This window comes from Leptodactylus fuscus, chromosome 2 (assembly GCF_031893055.1).
Source record: "Leptodactylus fuscus isolate aLepFus1 chromosome 2, aLepFus1.hap2, whole genome shotgun sequence".
Taxonomy (NCBI): Eukaryota; Metazoa; Chordata; class Amphibia; order Anura; family Leptodactylidae; genus Leptodactylus; species Leptodactylus fuscus.
In genome coordinates this window covers 270,760,462-270,781,696 of record NC_134266.1, presented here as the reverse complement: position 1 = coordinate 270,781,696, position 21,235 = coordinate 270,760,462, and the positions used below count along the sequence as shown (strand labels likewise).

The window sequence follows — 21,235 nt, the reverse complement described above, 5'->3', positions numbered from 1 at the left end:
AGGTCTTCCTGCTGGGTGCGCTCCGCCATATACTTGTAATGGAAGTTTTTGGTATTTTTTCCATAACAGTTCGAACTATAGTTGACTTCCAGGTGCGTCAAAATTATTTGACTAAGAACACTTCTATAATATGGGTGATTTTCATCTAGCCCCAAACCTAAAAGGCATAATTCGGGGGCGGTGGTACCCAATGGTACAATTTAGGATATGAGATTAGCAGTCTTTCATTGTACAAAGCATTCATATATTCTATTTTGAGGGGCCACATGACTAATATGAATACGTAATGACACAAATACAGAATAAAACTACAAATATACTGTATATACATACACATATACATTTATTTCATTTGTGCTTTAATAATATTGCATATTATAATGCACAACAATAGCTATAGTGCCAATGATATTTATCGGATCTCAGCAAATAACTACATTGCATTTTGTTACGCACGTTCAGTCAAGAGATAGCAAAAATAGGTTGAATGTCCATTAAATAACAATAATATCCCATAATCCCACGTATCTCGTCAGGGAAGTCTGGCAGGGCGCACTGAAATGGTGGCACACAAATAATCACCCAGCCTCACTACGCCAACTCAGGAGCTGACAATATGTCTTGGGTACCGCACGTATTCGACCATGTCCTAGTCACATATAATAATAGTAATCCGTATACTTATCCGTATACAGACTCTAAATGCTCCTAAGTCACCGGCTACACACAAAGAGTAAGAAATGCAATAATCTGGTGCAATATTTAGTCCGGTACCGCTATCTAAAGGTGGTGAATCAACCTACAACATGGCAGTCAGCCTACAACATGGCGGTCAGTATATCCCCATATATACATGGATATAAAACTATACAAAATGGTGTATCCTAGAGCAAGGAGCACTGGGGACATCGACATCCCCGCCACGTACTGAGCCCGCCCTGAACACAGACTTATACATAGATATAATAGATTCTTCCAGAATACTGTGTAAATACATCTAGATAAGGCTCCGCATACTCTACGTAGTCTGATACCATCCACCATTTTAGGTAGTAGATGAATCTCCAAATGCAAGATGAACCAGCTACATGAGGTAAGGGCGGACATTTTATAGGAAGGAGCAGCAGCAGTAGGACAGTATATATAAAGTGACTGAAGGCTGCCATATAGCCACACAGTATACAGCCCTGATATGGAAGTCATATACAGATCATTAGACTCCATAACAACAAATAACAACACCAGCACTAAGATGGAGGCCCTATAGAGATCACTGGACTCCATAAACAGTGAGTGACTTGTATACAACAGAGACAATATATATGTCCAGTAAATGGAACTAAGATGGATGGTGTATACATGAGTCCCCCTGCGAACTTCCGGTTGGCACATGCGCAATGGAAGGGCGGCAAGAAGACTTCCTGTTCCTTAGTGAATTAACCAGGGCTGGGTATGTACTTCAGGGTATGGTCCTCGGGTTACGACGACCCTGCTGCAGAACCTCATTTTCTGAATGCTATACAGTGTATAGCATTCGGCAAATGAAGGCTGATTGTGTAGCAGGCTCGTCCTTGCTACGAGCAGGTAAGTATGCTGTTACCAGTTGACTTTTTCTCATTGAAATGAATAGACCAGCGTTGATTGGCCAGTGGCCAGTGGTTTGGCCAATCAACGCTGGTTCTGCCAGAGGCTCGTCTGAGGAGGCGGAGTCTAACATCAGACTATTCATTCCAATGAGAAAAACTCTTGCCTGCCCGTAGCAAGGACGTGCCTGCTGCAGAATCAGTGTTCATTTGCCGAATGCTATACATATATATAGCATTCGGCAAATGAATATATATACTGTATAGCATTCAGCAAATGAGGTTCTGCAGCAGGCTCGTCGTAACCACGAAACAATATGCCTATACCCCTGCTAGACATGGCAAACTCTCAAAACCGGAAAGAGATCTTCGACCGGAAATAGGAAGGGCGGGACTTAATCCTTTGTTATTGTTGTCAAAGGGGGACTCATGTATACAGATCACTAGACTCCATATACATATAAACTGTAATATAGCCAGTATATATAGTATTACCAGTATACACTGTACGCTCCACTCCCACCAGGGTCTCCATTACATGTGACCTCCCATGTCTGCAGTGTGAGGTGAATACATGAGGGGACTCAGTGACTGTATATATCCTGAGGTAACACTGCAGTATATATGATAGATCAGCCATGTCTGCAGTGTGAGGTGAATACATGAGGGGACTCAGTGACTGTATATATCCTGAGGTAACACTGCAGTATATATGATAGATTAGCCGTGTCTGCAGTGTGAGGAAAATACATGAAGGGACTCTGTGACTGTATATATCCTTAGGTAATACTGCAGTATATATGATATATACAGCTATATACTGCAGTGTGTGAGGTAAGTACATGAGGACACTCAGTGACTCTATATATCCTGAGGTAATACTGCAGTATATATGATAGATCAGCTATATACTGCAGTGTGTGAGGTAAATACATGAGGGGACGCTGTGACTGTATATATCCTGAGGTAACACTGCAGTATATATGATAGATCTGCTATATACTGCAGTGTGTGAGGTAAATACATGAGGAAACTCAGTGACTGTATATATACTGAGGTAATACTGCAGTATATATGATATATACAGCTATATACTGCAGTGTGTGAGGTAAATTCATGAGGGGACTCTGTGACTGTATATATCCTGAGGTAATACTGCAGTATATATCATATATCAGCTATATACTGCAGTGTGTGAGGTAAATACATGAGGACACTCAGTGACTGTATATATCCTGAGGTAATACTGCAGTATATATGATGTGGAGCGGTGATGTCCAATATGAATGTGGTCGCAGCACTGAGGTGATAGTATTATACCTGATATAAGTATATCCCTGATACAGCAGACATGTTCCCTCCAGTCCTTGTGGTGAGAGGAAGATGAGGAGATGACTATGACAGGAAGTGACATCTATATCTAAACTCCTCCATCCCTACAGTAACACACTGGGCACTATATACTCCTAATATACACACATATATACCCCTAAAGCTGAACCGGCCTATATACATCTATACAATGGATGCACAAAGATGAAACTGTGGTTACTGGTTCCACCATCCCAAAGCCAAGCCCTCCTTGGCCTAATGGCTCTGGGGTGTCTTCACCTCAAATCTGACAGTAGACAACAAAACTTAATACATTTTCTAAGCCTCATGTACTGTAGGCCTCAAAGCCTGAGGCTGCACTACAGAGATTCTGTTGTTGACCACATGAGCCCTTCAAAGTGTTATCATGGAGACTTTGTGTGGTCCAATGCTTCACAAGCTGGGTAGAATTTTCTGAATGGTGAATGGGGCGCAATGGTGTCAGAGGTCAGCTCCACTACCTAGGGATGGAATAGGACTTTATGTCTCCAGAATAGTCTACACCAAGTCCATAAAACAGGAGGACATCATCGGTGCCCCAGATTTGGGTGTCATGTTGTATATTGTCCTTATATGACCCCGGCTGACACTATAGGGAATACTAGATGTGGACACCACAATGACTTTGACACTATAGGGACTATTACGATGTGGGCACCACAATGAATCTGACACTATAGGGAATACTAGATGTGGACACCACAATGACTTTGACACTATAGGGACTATTACGATGTGGACGCCACAATGAGTCTGACACTATAGGGAATACTAGATGTGGACACCACAATGACTTTGACACTATAGGGACTATTACGATGTGGGCAGGCACCACAATGGATCTGAACCTATGGGGACTATTATGATGTGGGCACCAAAATGAATCTGACACTATAGGGACTATTACGATGTGGGCGCCACAATGAATCTGACACTATAGGGACTATTACGATGTGGGCGCCACAATGAATCTGACACTATAGGGTCTATTACGATGTGGGCGCCACAATGAATCTGACACTATAGGGACTATTACGATGTGGGCGCCACAATGAATCTGAAACTATGGAGACTATTATGATGTGGACACCACACTAAGTCTACGACTAATGGAACCATTATAATGTGGTGGGTACCACATTGAGTCTGACACTATGGGAACTATTATGATGTGGGTACCTCAATGGGTACAAGTGCTTAAGGAGAGACCACAATATTGTAGGTTCACCACACTATACCCGTCCCTCAGATTGGGGAGGTGGGTACTAGTTCACAGTCCACCTTGGGCAGCAGAATGGGCCACATCCAGTCTCAGAATTCACTCGAGATCGTCTCTGGTCCTTGGTCGGGCTAGTAGCTCCGCAGGTGGAGTGGCCCTCTATATGGACCTGAGCATTAGTGGTCAGTGCGGTCTTCTCTCTCTCACTCAGTTTTCACCATTGGGCGAGGAAATCAGGGAGATCGGTAGTTGCCTGGAGTAGGTGGGCTCAGATATGGTGGTGGCCGTGTCTGTAGGGATGAAAGATAATTAGAGCTGTTTGACAACTACATAAGTGAGACAACCACAGAAGGAGCAGTTGTCACAGCCCCGCCCCTTGACTGTGATATGGTGGGAGAGGGTAGATATGAGCAGGTCTTTAGTAAAATGCTCACCTATCTGAATGATCATATAGCAGATTTAATGCCGGTACTGATATTACTTTTTGTTGTATAGCCACAACATGTCTCACCACTAAATGACCATATAGTTGTGTACTGCATCGCTGCAATTACAGCATTTAAGGGGACAGTGCACTCCTCGAAGACCCTGATTAATGTGCCCTAGGCAGGAGACATGGACGTCATTGGTCGGGTCACCCTTCCACTGTAAAGATCAGCATGTTTGTTATATGTCCTGCTAGACCATAGCTAGTACAACAGGATACTCCTCTGGGATTGTACCCATTTTCCTATCAAATCCCAGGGGCTACTGGACGGATTTGCAAGGTCCAAGGTTGTCAAATGTGGATAACCCCTTTAACTTTGCAAATACTTTCATTTACTATTGCTGTATTAGAATTTACCTACAATGACTATACTAATGGGCAGGGGTAAGAATGTGGGGCAAAAAGTTGTTCATTGCTCTCCGACCGTCTCATTAGATTACTTACTCAAATTAAATGGGTTGTACAATTCGCTTCTTGGCAAGCATGCGAAGCCCCTCTCTCTCCACCTATACAAAATACAGAGATCAGCATTATAACAAGATCAGTCAATCCTCGTACTACACTTGCACACCAGGGAAAACGTATTATCCCCTCTACTACCCGAGACCCCCAAAGGAACCTCCTTCGCTATCCTAGACCACCAGAGAAAAGGATATTATTGCTTTCAATACCCTAGAGCAGCGCTTCCCAAACTGTGCTCCGCGAACCATCTACAGGTGCTCCGCCATATGGCGATAATAAAGGGTTAACAATAAAAAAATAGATAAATGTGAAGGGTTTCAAAATTAAAATACTGGTTCACATGCACTCCTAATATTCTACCGGCACGGCACTATGGTCTGTTCGGAGAATATACAAGGTCGGCGGATTAACGCTTCACGGTCGGACGGCACTTCCAAACTGGTCTCAGACCGCCCTTTCCGGATTAATACGCCGGTCTCGTATAGTCACCGAACAAACTGTACCTATGGACGGAAGCGCTTTAGTCATCTTTCACGCTCGTCTTGTGCGGTCAGTCGATCCTTGCTGTGTCAGTTTAGTTTGCGCAGTATTTGCAGTTATTCGCCACGTATTATTCGAAAAACATTCCTAATTTGGTTTTTCAGCAATGGATGGCTGGGTGGAGACTGGATCCTTCTGAAAAGCAGTTACTAGCACTGACACAGACCCTCCAGTAGGAGCCGCCACTGACACAGACCCTCCAGTAGGAGCCGCCACTGACTCAGACCCTCCAGTAGGAGCCGCCACTGACACTGACCCTCCAGTAGGAGCCGCCACTGACACAGACCCTCCAGTAGGAGCCGCCACTGACACAGACCCTCCAGTAGGAGCCGCCACTGACACAAACCCTCCAGTAGGAGCCGCCACTGACACAGACCCACCCGTAGGAGCCGCCACTGACACAGTCCCTCCCGTAGGAGCCGCCACTGACACAGTCCCTCCAGTAGGAGCCGCCACTGACACAGACCCTCCAGTAGGAGCCGCCACTGACACAGACCCTCCAGTAGGAGCCGCCACTGACACACACCCTCCCGTAGGAGCCGCCACTGACACAAACCTTCCAGTAGGAGCCGCCACTGACACAGACCCTCCAGTAGGAGCCGCCACTGACACCGACTCTCCAGTAGGAGCAGCCAATGACACAGACCCTCCAGTAGGAGCCGCCACTGACACAGACCCTCCAGTAGGAGCCGCCACTGACACATAGCCTCCAGTAGGAGCCGCCACTGACACAGACCCTCCAGTAGGAGCAGCCACTGACACAGACCCTCCAGTAGGAGCCGCCACTGACACCGACCCTCCAGTAGGAGCCGCCACTGACACAGACCCTCCAGTAGGAGCCGCCACTGACACAGACCCTCCAGTAGGAGCCGCCACTGACACATAGCCTCCAGTAGGAGCCGCCACTGACACAGACCCTCCAGTAGGAGCAGCCAATGACACAGACCCTCCAGTAGGAGCCGTCACTGACACAGACCCTCCAGTAGGAGCAGCCAATGACACAGACCCTCCAGTAGGAGCCGCCACTGACACAGACCCTCCAGTAGGAGCCGCCACTGACACAGACCCTCCAGTAGGAGCCGCCACTGACACAGACCCTCCAGTAGGAGCCGCCACTGACACAGACCCTTCCGTAGGAGCGGCGGCTTCAACATCCAACAGATATGTTCAAACATTATGTTAAAAAGTTAAAATATGGATGTTGTGATTATCCAGAACCAGATTTGGGTGATTCAACTTTTCAATTTCAGTGTTGAAGAGATTACTGATGCTGAAATAATTCAACAGGCTGAAGAGTTTGTGGAAGAGTTAGTGACGCCAAATGCGCCAGAAGTGTTCAATGAACTGCCTAGTACTAGTTCTGCAGTTATCCCAAATTCAACCAGATATTGCTAAACTGTGGAAATCAAAGCAGCCTCGTTCTTCATATTAAAATGAAGACATTAAAGGGATCCTATCAGTCAGACACAAATTTTTGTAGGTACCACGTCGGAATAGCCTTAAGAAAGGCTATTCGTCTCCTACTTTTTGTCGTCTTCTCCGCGCCGCCGTTCGCCTACAATCCCGGTTCTTGTTGGTATGTAAATGAGTTCTTTCGCAGCACTGGGGGCGGGCCCCAGCGATCAGACAGCATGGGGGCATCCCCAATGCTGCGAGAGAACTCTCTCCAGCGCCGCCTTCTCTTCTTCAGCAGCGTCATCTTCAGCCTCTTCTTCCGGCGATGGCTTGTAAATTCTAGCAGACTGCGCATGCCCACAGGCCACGAGAAAATGGCCGCTTGCACACTATTCTGTGTTCTGAATAGTGCTCATTGACTCAAAAAGTTTGGGAAACGCTGCCCTAGACCATCCCCTCCACTACCCTAGACAATTAGAGAGGAGGCTATTACTACCCTAGACCTCCGGGGAAACCTCTAATATCCTCCTTCACTACCCTACACCACCAGAGGGTAGGCTATTAATTCCCTTCACTATCCTAGACCCTCAGAGAAAAGATTATTATCCCCTCCACTACCCTAAACCATTAGAGAGAAGGCTATGATTCCATTCACCACCCTAAACCCCCAGGGAAACTGTTAATAACCTCCTCCACTATCATAAACCAACAGATAAACAAATTATATCTCTTCTGCTACCTTAGCTTCTAAGTCCTTAGATCCTATGCTGGTCTAGGATAGTGGAGGAGGATATTAACTTTTTCCCTCGAGGTATAGGATACTGGAGAAAGTACCACAACTCTTTCCTTGGTGGTCTAGGACAGTGGTGGATGTTTATAACTGATTTCCTGGGGAATAGGGTAGTGGAGAAGGCAGTTATCATCCTCCACCACTGCCCTAGACCACCAGGGATAGAAATGTATTCTGTCCACTAACCTAAACCTTTAGGGAAACAGTTAACATCCTCCTACACTACCTAGACCACTAGAGAAAAAAGGCTATTATTCGCTTCACTACACTAGACCCCCGGAAAATCAATAATAGCCTCCTCTCCTTTCCTAACCAACAGAAACATGGGTAATGCCCCCTCCACTACCTTAGATCCTGAAGGAAGCAGATAATAGCTTTCCTGGTGGTCTAGGATAGTGGAGGAGGATATTAACTGTTTCCCTGGAGGCCTAGGGTAGTGAGGAGAATAATTCTGATATCTATTGTGGTCTAGGATAGTGGAGGAGGATATTAATCGTGTCACTGGGGCTCTAGGGCAGTGAAGGGAATAATAACCTCCTCTCTTGTGGTCTAGGCTAGTGAAAGAGGATATTAATGGTTTCCCTGGGAGTCTAGGGCTGTGAAGGCAATAATATCCTTCTCTCTAGTGGTCTAGGGTAGTGAAGGTGGAAAGTTTCCTTAGAGGTCTAAGTTTAATAGTGGAGTCACCAGGGATTTAAATGTATTCTCTCCACTAACCTAAAATCTCAGGGAAACAATTAATAACATCCTCCACTATCACAGACCACGAAAGAAAAAAAGTGATACCACGTCCACTACCCTAGACCCTCAGGGAAACCGTTAATAACCTTCTTCCCTACCCCAGACCACCAGGGAAGCAGGTTTTAATCCTCAGTACACTAAATCAATAGAGAGAAAGGTAATATTCCTTCCACAACTCAAGACCACCAGGGAAAGTTATTCTTTGCACTGCCCTAGACCATCAAGGAGGCTGACGCTATCTTCTCCCCTGCACTACACCCTAGGTTATTAATTTATGGTAAGTGTCCTCACGGGGTATCTGCCATATTTGTGAGGCAGGACACGTAGTTCTATACAGATAGGACATTTATTTAGGGGTAGGACACATATACAGTATATATATATATATATATATATATATATATATATGGGTGAGACAAGTCAAACTTACCAGTGCAGCACAAAGATGAGAATGATTAGGGAGAGAGAGACTATATCTGAGAGAGTCCACATCAGATTGTACTCAGTGGGGGTCTGAAAGACAATATAGTGAGAGATCATGTGACCTGGTGAGAGTATACAGGGAGGAGGAATATAATAGTCTATGTATAGAGTGTGACAGTGTATAGTGTTATTGTCATTTACTGGTCAGGCCATGTTGGGGGTTGTAGTGTTCTATGTATAGAATATAATAGATTTGTAATGGTCATACTGGGAGATGTAGTGTATAGTGCTGTATATAGGTATTGCACATGTAACTATCACTGTACATTCAGAATATATTATATATATTACCATGAGAAACATGGGCGCCGTCATATTCATCAGCAGCGGTATATTATCTGTAGTGACGGAATGAGCTCCAGAGCACCAGGCCAAGGAGAAGAGCCAAGGCTCACTGATCACATACAGGTTAGTGGTGATATTATGCGCATAGTAGTCACTACAAGTACAAAAATAACCCCGCAGATCAGTTATAGGAAGACACAGAGAGAACTTACATCATTATATTCTTGTACATAGGAGGTAGTATTATAGTAGTTATATTCTTGTACATAGCAGTAGTATTATAGTAGTTATATTCTTGTACATAGGAGGTAGTATTATAGTAGTTATATTCTTGTACATAGGAGGTAGTATTATAGTAGTTATATTCTTGTACATAGGAGTAGTATTATAGTAGTTATATTCTTGTACATAGGAGTAGTATTATAGTAGTTATATTCTTGTACATAGGAGGTAGTATTATAGTAGTTATATTCTTGTACATAGGAGGTAGTATTATAGTAGTTATATTCTTGTACATAGGAGTAGTATTATAGTAGTTATATTCTTGTACATAGGAGCAGTATTATAGTAGTTATATTCTTGTACATAGGAGGTAGTATTATAGTAGTTATATTCTTGTACATAGCAGTAGTATTATAGTAGTTATATTCTTGTACATAGGAGTAGTATTATAGTAGTTATATTCTTGTACATAGGAGTAGTACTATAGTAGTTATATTCTTGTACATAGGAGGTAGTATTATAGTAGTTATATTCTTGTACATAGGAGTAGTATTATAGTAGTTATATTCTTGTACATAGGAGCAGTATTATAGTAGTTATATTCTTGTACATAGGAGTAGTATTATAGTAGTTATATTCTTGTACATAGGAGTAGTACTATAGTAGTTATATTCTTGTACATAGGAGCAGTATTATAATAGTTATATTCTTGTACATAGGAGTAGTACTATAGCACTTATATTCTTGTACATAGGAGCAGTATTCTAGTAGTTATATTCTTGTACATAGGGGCAGTATTATAGTAGTTATATTCTTGTACATAGGAGTAGTACTATAGTAGTTATATTCTTGTACATAGGAGCAGTATTATAGTAGTTATATTCTTGTACATAGGAGTAGTATTATAGTAGTTATATTCTTGTACATAGGAGCAGTATTATAGTAGTTATATTCTTGTACATAGGAGTAGTACTATAGTAGTTATATTCTTGTACATAGGAGCAGTATTATAATAGTTATATTCTTGTACATAGGAGTAGTACTATAGCACTTATATTCTTGTACATAGGAGCAGTATTCTAGTAGTTATATTCTTGTACATAGGGGCAGTATTATAGTAGTTATATTCTTGTACATAGGAGTAGTACTATAGTAGTTATATTCTTGTACATAGGAGCAGTATTATAGTAGTTATATTCTTGTACATAGGAGTAGTATTATAGTAGTTATATTCTTGTACATAGGAGCAGTATTATAGTAGTTATATTCTTGTACATAGGAGTAGTACTATAGTAGTTATATTCTTGTACATAGGAGCAGTATTATAGTAGTTATATTCTTGTACATAGGAGTAGTATTATAGTAGTTATATTCTTGTACATAGGAGCAGTATTATAGTAGTTATATTCTTGTACATAGGAGGTAGTATTATAGTAGTTATATTCTTGTACATAGGAGGTAGTATTATAGTAGTTATATTCTTGTACATAGGAGCAGTATTATAGTAGTTATATTCTTGTACATAGGAGCAGTATTATAGTAGTTATATTCTTGTACATAGGGGCAGTATTATAGTAGTTATATTCTTGTACATAGGAGTAGTACTATAGTAGTTATATTCTTGTACATAGGAGTAGTACTATAGTAGTTATATTCTTGTACATAGGAGCAGTATTATAATAGTTATATTCTTGTACATAGGAGTAGTACTATAGCACTTATATTCTTGTACATAGGAGCAGTATTCTAGTAGTTATATTCTTGTACATAGGGGCAGTATTATAGTAGTTATATTCTTGTACATAGGAGTAGTACTATAGTAGTTATATTCTTGTACATAGGAGCAGTATTATAGTAGTTATATTCTTGTACATAGGAGCAGTATTATAGTAGTTATATTCTTGTACATAGGAGCAGTATTATAGTAGTTATATTCTTGTACATAGGAGCAGTATTATAGTAGTTATATTCTTGTACATAGGAGTAGTATTATAGTAGTTATATTCTTGTACATAGGAGTAGTACTATAGTAGTTATATTCTTGTACATGGAGCAGTATTATAGTAGTTATATTCTTGTACATAGGAGTAGTATTATAATAGTTATATTCTTGTACATAGGAGCAGTATTATAACAGTTATATTCTTGTACATAGGAGGCAGTATTATAGTAGTTATATTCTTGTACATAGCAGTATTATAGTAGCTATATTCTTGTACATAGGAGTAGTATTATAGCAGTTATATTCTTGTACATAGGAGTAGTATTATAGTAGTTATATTCTTGTACATAGGAGTAGTATTATAGTAGTTATATTCTTGTACATAGGAGCAGTATTATAATAGTTATATTCTTGTACATAGGAGGTAGTATTACAGTAGTTATATTCTTGTACATAGGAGGTAGTATTACAGTAGTTATATTCTTGTACATAGGAGCAGTATTATAGTAGTTATATTCTTGTACATAGGAGTAGTATTATAGTAGTTATATTCTTGTACATAGGAGGTAGTATTATAGTAGTTATATTCTTGTACATAGGAGTAGTATTACAGTAGTTATATTCTTGTACATAGGAGATAGTATTATATTAGTTATATTGTTGTACATAGGAGCAGTATTATAGTAGTTATATTCTTGTACATAGGAGCAGTATTATAATAGTTATATTCTTGTACATAGGAGGTAGTATTATAGTAGTTATATTCTTGTACATAGGAGATAGTATTATATTAGTTATATTGTTGTACATAGGAGCAGTATTATAGTAGTTATATTCTTGTACATAGGAGCAGTATTATAATAGTTATATTCTTGTACATAGGAGGTAGTATTATAGTAGTTATATTCTTGTACATAGGAGGTAGTATTATATTAGTTATATTGTTGTACATAGGAGCAGTATTATAGTAGTTATTTTCTTGTACATAGGAGTAGTATTATACTAGTTATATTCTTGTACATAGGAGGTAGTATTATAGTAGTTATATTCTTGTACATAGGAGGTAGTATTATATTAGTTATATTGTTGTACATAGGAGCAGTATTATAGTAGTTATATTCTTGTACATAGGAGTAGTATTATAGTAGTTATATTCTTGTACATAGGAGGTAGTATTATAGTAGTTATATTCTTGTACATAGGAGCAGTATTATAGTAGTTATATTCTTGTACATAGGAGCAGTATTATAGTAGTTATATTCTTGTACATAGGAGCAGTATTATAGTAGTTATATTCTTGTACATAGGAGCAGTATTATAGTAGTTATATTCTTGTACATAGGAGTAGTATTATAGTAGTTATATTCTTGTACATAGGAGTAGTACTATAGTAGTTATATTCTTGTACATAGGAGTAGTATTATAGTAGTTATATTCTTGTACATAGGAGCAGTATTATAATAGTTATATTCTTGTACATAGGAGGTAGTATTATAGTAGTTATATTCTTGTACATAGGAGGTAGTATTACAGTAGTTATATTCTTGTACATAGGAGCAGTATTATAGTAGTTATATTCTTGTACATAGGAGTAGTATTATAGTAGTTATATTCTTGTACATAGGAGGTAGTATTATAGTAGTTATATTCTTGTACATAGGAGTAGTATTACAGTAGTTATATTCTTGTACATAGGAGATAGTATTATATTAGTTATATTGTTGTACATAGGAGCAGTATTATAGTAGTTATATTCTTGTACATAGGAGCAGTATTATAATAGTTATATTCTTGTACATAGGAGGTAGTATTATAGTAGTTATATTCTTGTACATAGGAGATAGTATTATATTAGTTATATTGTTGTACATAGGAGCAGTATTATAGTAGTTATATTCTTGTACATAGGAGCAGTATTATAATAGTTATATTCTTGTACATAGGAGGTAGTATTATAGTAGTTATATTCTTGTACATAGGAGGTAGTATTACAGTAGTTATATTCTTGTACATAGGAGCAGTATTATAGTAGTTATATTCTTGTACATAGGAGATAGTATTATATTAGTTATATTGTTGTACATAGGAGCAGTATTATAGTAGTTATATTCTTGTACATAGGAGCAGTATTATAATAGTTATATTCTTGTACATAGGAGGTAGTATTATAGTAGTTATATTCTTGTACATAGGAGATAGTATTATATTAGTTATATTGTTGTACATAGGAGCAGTATTATAGTAGTTATATTCTTGTACATAGGAGCAGTATTATAATAGTTATATTCTTGTACATAGGAGGTAGTATTATAGTAGTTATATTCTTGTACATAGGAGGTAGTATTACAGTAGTTATATTCTTGTACATAGGAGCAGTATTATAGTAGTTATATTCTTGTACATAGGAGATAGTATTATATTAGTTATATTGTTGTACATAGGAGCAGTATTATAGTAGTTATATTCTTGTACATAGGAGCAGTATTATAATAGTTATATTCTTGTACATAGGAGGTAGTATTATAGTAGTTATATTCTTGTACATAGGAGATAGTATTATATTAGTTATATTGTTGTACATAGGAGCAGTATTATAGTAGTTATATTCTTGTACATAGGAGCAGTATTATAGTAGTTATATTCTTGTACATAGGAGGTAGTATTATATTAGTTATATTGTTGTACATAGGAGCAGTATTATATTAGTTATATTGTTGTACATAGGAGCAGTATTATAGTAGTTATATTCTTGTACATAGGAGGTAGTATTATAGTAGTTATATTCTTGTACATAGGAGGTAGTATTATAGTAGTTATATTGTTGTACATAGGAGCAGTATTATAGTAGTTATATTCTTGTACATAGGAGTAGTATTATAGTAGTTATATTCTTGTACATAGGAGGTAGTATTATAGTAGTTATATTCTTGTACATAGGGGTAGTATTATAGTAGTTATATTCTTGTACATAGGGGTAGTATTATAGTAGTTATATTCTTGTACATAGGGGTAGTATTATAGTAGTTATATTCTTGTACATAGGGGTAGTATTATAGTAGTTATATTCTTGTACATAGGGGTAGTATTATAGTAGTTATATTCTTGTACATAGGGGTAGTATTATAGTAGTTATATTCTTGTACATAGGAGTAGTATTATAGTAGTTATATTCTTGTACATAGGGGCAGTATTATAGTAGATATATTCTTGTACATAGGAGTAGTATTATAGTAGTTATAATCTTGTACATAGGAGGTAGTATTATAGTAGTTATATTCTTGTACATAGGAGGTAGTATTATAGTAGTTATATTCTTGTACATAGGAGTAGTACTATAGTAGTTATATTCTTGTACATAGGAGCAGTATTATAGTAGTTATATTCTTGTACATAGGAGTAGTATTATAGTAGTTATATTCTTGTACATAGGAGCAGTATTATAGTAGTTATATTCTTGTACATAGGAGTAGTACTATAGTAGTTATATTCTTGTACATAGGAGCAGTATTATAATAGTTATATTCTTGTACATAGGAGTAGTACTATAGCACTTATATTCTTGTACATAGGAGCAGTATTCTAGTAGTTATATTCTTGTACATAGGGGCAGTATTATAGTAGTTATATTCTTGTACATAGGAGTAGTACTATAGTAGTTATATTCTTGTACATAGGAGCAGTATTATAGTAGTTATATTCTTGTACATAGGAGTAGTATTATAGTAGTTATATTCTTGTACATAGGAGCAGTATTATAGTAGTTATATTCTTGTACATAGGAGTAGTACTATAGTAGTTATATTCTTGTACATAGGAGCAGTATTATAGTAGTTATATTCTTGTACATAGGAGTAGTATTATAGTAGTTATATTCTTGTACATAGGAGCAGTATTATAGTAGTTATATTCTTGTACATAGGAGGTAGTATTATAGTAGTTATATTCTTGTACATAGGAGGTAGTATGATAGTAGTTATATTCTTGTACATAGGAGCAGTATTATAGTAGTTATATTCTTGTACATAGGAGCAGTATTATAGTAGTTATATTCTTGTACATAGGGGCAGTATTATAGTAGTTATATTCTTGTACATAGGAGTAGTACTATAGTAGTTATATTCTTGTACATAGGAGTAGTACTATAGTAGTTATATTCTTGTACATAGGAGCAGTATTATAATAGTTATATTCTTGTACATAGGAGTAGTACTATAGCACTTATATTCTTGTACATAGGAGCAGTATTCTAGTAGTTATATTCTTGTACATAGGGGCAGTATTATAGTAGTTATATTCTTGTACATAGGAGTAGTACTATAGTAGTTATATTCTTGTACATAGGAGCAGTATTATAGTAGTTATATTCTTGTACATAGGAGCAGTATTATAGTAGTTATATTCTTGTACATAGGAGCAGTATTATAGTAGTTATATTCTTGTACATAGGAGCAGTATTATAGTAGTTATATTCTTGTACATAGGAGTAGTATTATAGTAGTTATATTCTTGTACATAGGAGTAGTACTATAGTAGTTATATTCTTGTACATGGAGCAGTATTATAGTAGTTATATTCTTGTACATAGGAGTAGTATTATAATAGTTATATTCTTGTACATAGGAGCAGTATTATAACAGTTATATTCTTGTACATAGGAGGCAGTATTATAGTAGTTATATTCTTGTACATAGCAGTATTATAGTAGCTATATTCTTGTACATAGGAGTAGTATTATAGCAGTTATATTCTTGTACATAGGAGTAGTATTATAGTAGTTATATTCTTGTACATAGGAGTAGTATTATAGTAGTTATATTCTTGTACATAGGAGCAGTATTATAATAGTTATATTCTTGTACATAGGAGGTAGTATTACAGTAGTTATATTCTTGTACATAGGAGGTAGTATTACAGTAGTTATATTCTTGTACATAGGAGCAGTATTATAGTAGTTATATTCTTGTACATAGGAGTAGTATTATAGTAGTTATATTCTTGTACATAGGAGGTAGTATTATAGTAGTTATATTCTTGTACATAGGAGTAGTATTACAGTAGTTATATTCTTGTACATAGGAGATAGTATTATATTAGTTATATTGTTGTACATAGGAGCAGTATTATAGTAGTTATATTCTTGTACATAGGAGCAGTATTATAATAGTTATATTCTTGTACATAGGAGGTAGTATTATAGTAGTTATATTCTTGTACATAGGAGATAGTATTATATTAGTTATATTGTTGTACATAGGAGCAGTATTATAGTAGTTATATTCTTGTACATAGGAGCAGTATTATAATAGTTATATTCTTGTACATAGGAGGTAGTATTATAGTAGTTATATTCTTGTACATAGGAGGTAGTATTATATTAGTTATATTGTTGTACATAGGAGCAGTATTATAGTAGTTATTTTCTTGTACATAGGAGTAGTATTATACTAGTTATATTCTTGTACATAGGAGGTAGTATTATAGTAGTTATATTCTTGTACATAGGAGGTAGTATTATATTAGTTATATTGTTGTACATAGGAGCAGTATTATAGTAGTTATATTCTTGTACATAGGAGTAGTATTATAGTAGTTATATTCTTGTACATAGGAGGTAGTATTATAGTAGTTATATTCTTGTACATAGGAGCAGTATTATAGTAGTTATATTCTTGTACATAGGAGCAGTATTATAGTAGTTATATTCTTGTACATAGGAGCAGTATTATAGTAGTTATATTCTTGTACATAGGAGCAGTATTATAGTAGTTATATTCTTGTACATAGGAGTAGTATTATAGTAGTTATATTCTTGTACATAGGAGTAGTACTATAGTAGTTATATTCTTGTACATAGGAGTAGTATTATAGTAGTTATATTCTTGTACATAGGAGCAGTATTATAATAGTTATATTCTTGTACATAGGAGGTAGTATTATAGTAGTTATATTCTTGTACATAGGAGGTAGTATTACAGTAGTTATATTCTTGTACATAGGAGCAGTATTATAGTAGTTATATTCTTGTACATAGGAGTAGTATTATAGTAGTTATATTCTTGTACATAGGAGGTAGTATTATAGTAGTTATATTCTTGTACATAGGAGTAGTATTACAGTAGTTATATTCTTGTACATAGGAGATAGTATTATATTAGTTATATTGTTGTACATAGGAGCAGTATTATAGTAGTTATATTCTTGTACATAGGAGCAGTATTATAATAGTTATATTCTTGTACATAGGAGGTAGTATTATAGTAGTTATATTCTTGTACATAGGAGATAGTATTATATTAGTTATATTGTTGTACATAGGAGCAGTATTATAGTAGTTATATTCTTGTACATAGGAGCAGTATTATAATAGTTATATTCTTGTACATAGGAGGTAGTATTATAGTAGTTATATTCTTGTACATAGGAGGTAGTATTATATTAGTTATATTGTTGTACATAGGAGCAGTATTATAGTAGTTATTTTCTTGTACATAGGAGTAGTATTATACTAGTTATATTCTTGTACATAGGAGGTAGTATTATAGTAGTTATATTCTTGTACATAGGAGGTAGTATTATATTAGTTATATTGTTGTACATAGGAGCAGTATTATAGTAGTTATATTCTTGTACATAGGAGTAGTATTATAGTAGTTATATTCTTGTACATAGGAGGTAGTATTATAGTAGTTATATTCTTGTACATAGGAGCAGTATTATAGTAGTTATATTCTTGTACATAGGAGCAGTATTATAGTAGTTATATTCTTGTACATAGGAGCAGTATTATAGTAGTTATATTCTTGTACATAGGAGCAGTATTATAGTAGTTATATTCTTGTACATAGGAGTAGTATTATAGTAGTTATATTCTTGTACATAGGAGTAGTACTATAGTAGTTATATTCTTGTACATAGGAGTAGTATTATAGTAGTTATATTCTTGTACATAGGAGCAGTATTATAATAGTTATATTCTTGTACATAGGAGGTAGTATTATAGTAGTTATATTCTTGTACATAGGAGGTAGTATTACAGTAGTTATATTCTTGTACATAGGAGCAGTATTATAGTAGTTATATTCTTGTACATAGGAGTAGTATTATAGTAGTTATATTCTTGTACATAGGAGGTAGTATTATAGTAGTTATATTCTTGTACATAGGAGTAGTATTACAGTAGTTATATTCTTGTACATAGGAGATAGTATTATATTAGTTATATTGTTGTACATAGGAGCAGTATTATAGTAGTTATATTCTTGTACATAGGAGCAGTATTATAATAGTTATATTCTTGTACATAGGAGGTAGTATTATAGTAGTTATATTCTTGTACATAGGAGATAGTATTATATTAGTTATATTGTTGTACATAGGAGCAGTATTATAGTAGTTATATTCTTGTACATAGGAGCAGTATTATAATAGTTATATTCTTGTACATAGGAGGTAGTATTATAGTAGTTATATTCTTGTACATAGGAGGTAGTATTACAGTAGTTATATTCTTGTACATAGGAGCAGTATTATAGTAGTTATATTCTTGTACATAGGAGATAGTATTATATTAGTTATATTGTTGTACATAGGAGCAGTATTATAGTAGTTATATTCTTGTACATAGGAGCAGTATTATAATAGTTATATTCTTGTACATAGGAGGTAGTATTATAGTAGTTATATTCTTGTACATAGGAGATAGTATTATATTAGTTATATTGTTGTACATAGGAGCAGTATTATAGTAGTTATATTCTTGTACATAGGAGCAGTATTATAATAGTTATATTCTTGTACATAGGAGGTAGTATTATAGTAGTTATATTCTTGTACATAGGAGGTAGTATTACAGTAGTTATATTCTTGTACATAGGAGCAGTATTATAGTAGTTATATTCTTGTACATAGGAGATAGTATTATATTAGTTATATTGTTGTACATAGGAGCAGTATTATAGTAGTTATATTCTTGTACATAGGAGCAGTATTATAATAGTTATATTCTTGTACATAGGAGGTAGTATTATAGTAGTTATATTCTTGTACATAGGAGATAGTATTATATTAGTTATATTGTTGTACATAGGAGCAGTATTATAGTAGTTATATTCTTGTACATAGGAGCAGTATTATAATAGTTATATTCTTGTACATAGGAGGTAGTATTATAGTAGTTATATTCTTGTACATAGGAGGTAGTATTATATTAGTTATATTGTTGTACATAGGAGCAGTATTATAGTAGTTATATTCTTGTACATAGGAGTAGTATTATACTAGTTATATTCTTGTACATAGGAGGTAGTATTATAGTAGTTATATTCTTGTACATAGGAGGTAGTATTATATTAGTTATATTGTTGTACATAGGAGCAGTATTATAGTAGTTATATTCTTGTACATAGGAGTAGTATTATAGTAGTTATATTCTTGTACATAGGAGGTAGTATTATAGTAGTTATATTCTTGTACATAGGGGTAGTATTATAGTAGTTATATTCTTGTACATAGGGGTAGTATTATAGTAGTTATATTCTTGTACATAGGGGTAGTATTATAGTAGTTATATTCTTGTACATAGGGGTAGTATTATAGTAGTTATATTCTTGTACATAGGGGTAGTATTATAGTAGTTATATTCTTGTACATAGGGGTAGTATTATAGTAGTTATATTCTTGTACATAGGAGTAGTATTATAGTAGTTATATTCTTGTACATAGGGGCAGTATTATAGTAGATATATTCTTGTACATAGGAGTAGTATTATAGTAGTTATAATCTTGTACATAGGAGCAGTATTATAGTAGTTATATTCTTGTACATAGGGGGTAGTATTATAGTAGTTATATTCTTGTACATAGGAGTAGTATTATAGTAGTTATATTCTTGTACATAGGAGCAGTATTATAGTAGTTATATTCTTGTACATAGGAGTAGTATTATAATAGTTATATTCTTGTACATAGGAGCAGTATTATAACAGTTATATTCTTGTACATAGGAGGCAGTATTATAGTAGTTATATTCTTGTACATAGCAGTATTATAGTAGCTATATTCTTGTACATAGGAGTAGTATTATAGCAGTTATATTCTTGTACATAGGAGTAGTATTATAGTAGTTATATTCTTGTACATAGGAGTAGTATTATAGTAGTTATATTCTTGTACATAGGAGCAGTATTATAATAGTTATATTCTTGTACATAGGAGGTAGTATTATAGTAGTTATATTCTTGTACATAGGAGGTAGTATTACAGTAGTTATATTCTTGTACATAGGAGCAGTATTATAGTAGTTATATTCTTGTACATATGAGTAGTATTATAGTAGTTATATTCTTGTACATAGGAGGTAGTATTATAGTAGTTATATTCTTGTACATAGGAGTAGTATTACAGTAGTTATATTCTTGTACATAGGAGATAGTATTATATTAGTTATATTGTTGTACATAGGAGCAGTATTATAGTAGTTATATTCTTGTACATAGGAGCAGTATTATAATAGTTATATTCTTGTACATAGGAGGTAGTATTATATTAGTTATATTGTTGTACATAGGAGCAGTATTATAGTAGTTATATTGTTGTACATAGGAGCAGTATTATAGTAGTTATATTCTTGTACATAGGAGTAGTATTATACTAGTTATATTCTTGTACATAGGAGGTAGTATTATAGTAGTTATATTCTTGTACATAGGAGGTAGTA

General features: G+C 35.5%; 2 protein-coding genes across 2 annotated transcripts in view; both read right to left on the bottom strand.

The window, feature by feature from the left end:
• LOC142194137 (glycerophosphodiester phosphodiesterase domain-containing protein 5-like) overlaps positions 1-21,235 on the bottom strand; it is a 227,434-nt gene that overhangs the window by 71,784 nt on the left and 134,415 nt on the right. The window lies entirely within an intron of this gene.
• LOC142194136 (glycerophosphodiester phosphodiesterase domain-containing protein 5-like) overlaps positions 4,381-21,235 on the bottom strand; it is a 49,787-nt gene continuing 32,932 nt past the window's right edge. Inside the window, exons 13-16 of the mRNA XM_075263153.1 lie at positions 9,363-9,510; positions 9,019-9,101; positions 5,105-5,166; positions 4,381-4,463 (exon numbers count right to left, since the gene is read on the bottom strand). Of these exons, the coding sequence (XP_075119254.1) occupies positions 4,381-4,463; positions 5,105-5,166; positions 9,019-9,101; positions 9,363-9,510 (376 nt within the window). The remainder of the gene's footprint in view (positions 4,464-5,104; positions 5,167-9,018; positions 9,102-9,362; positions 9,511-21,235) is intronic.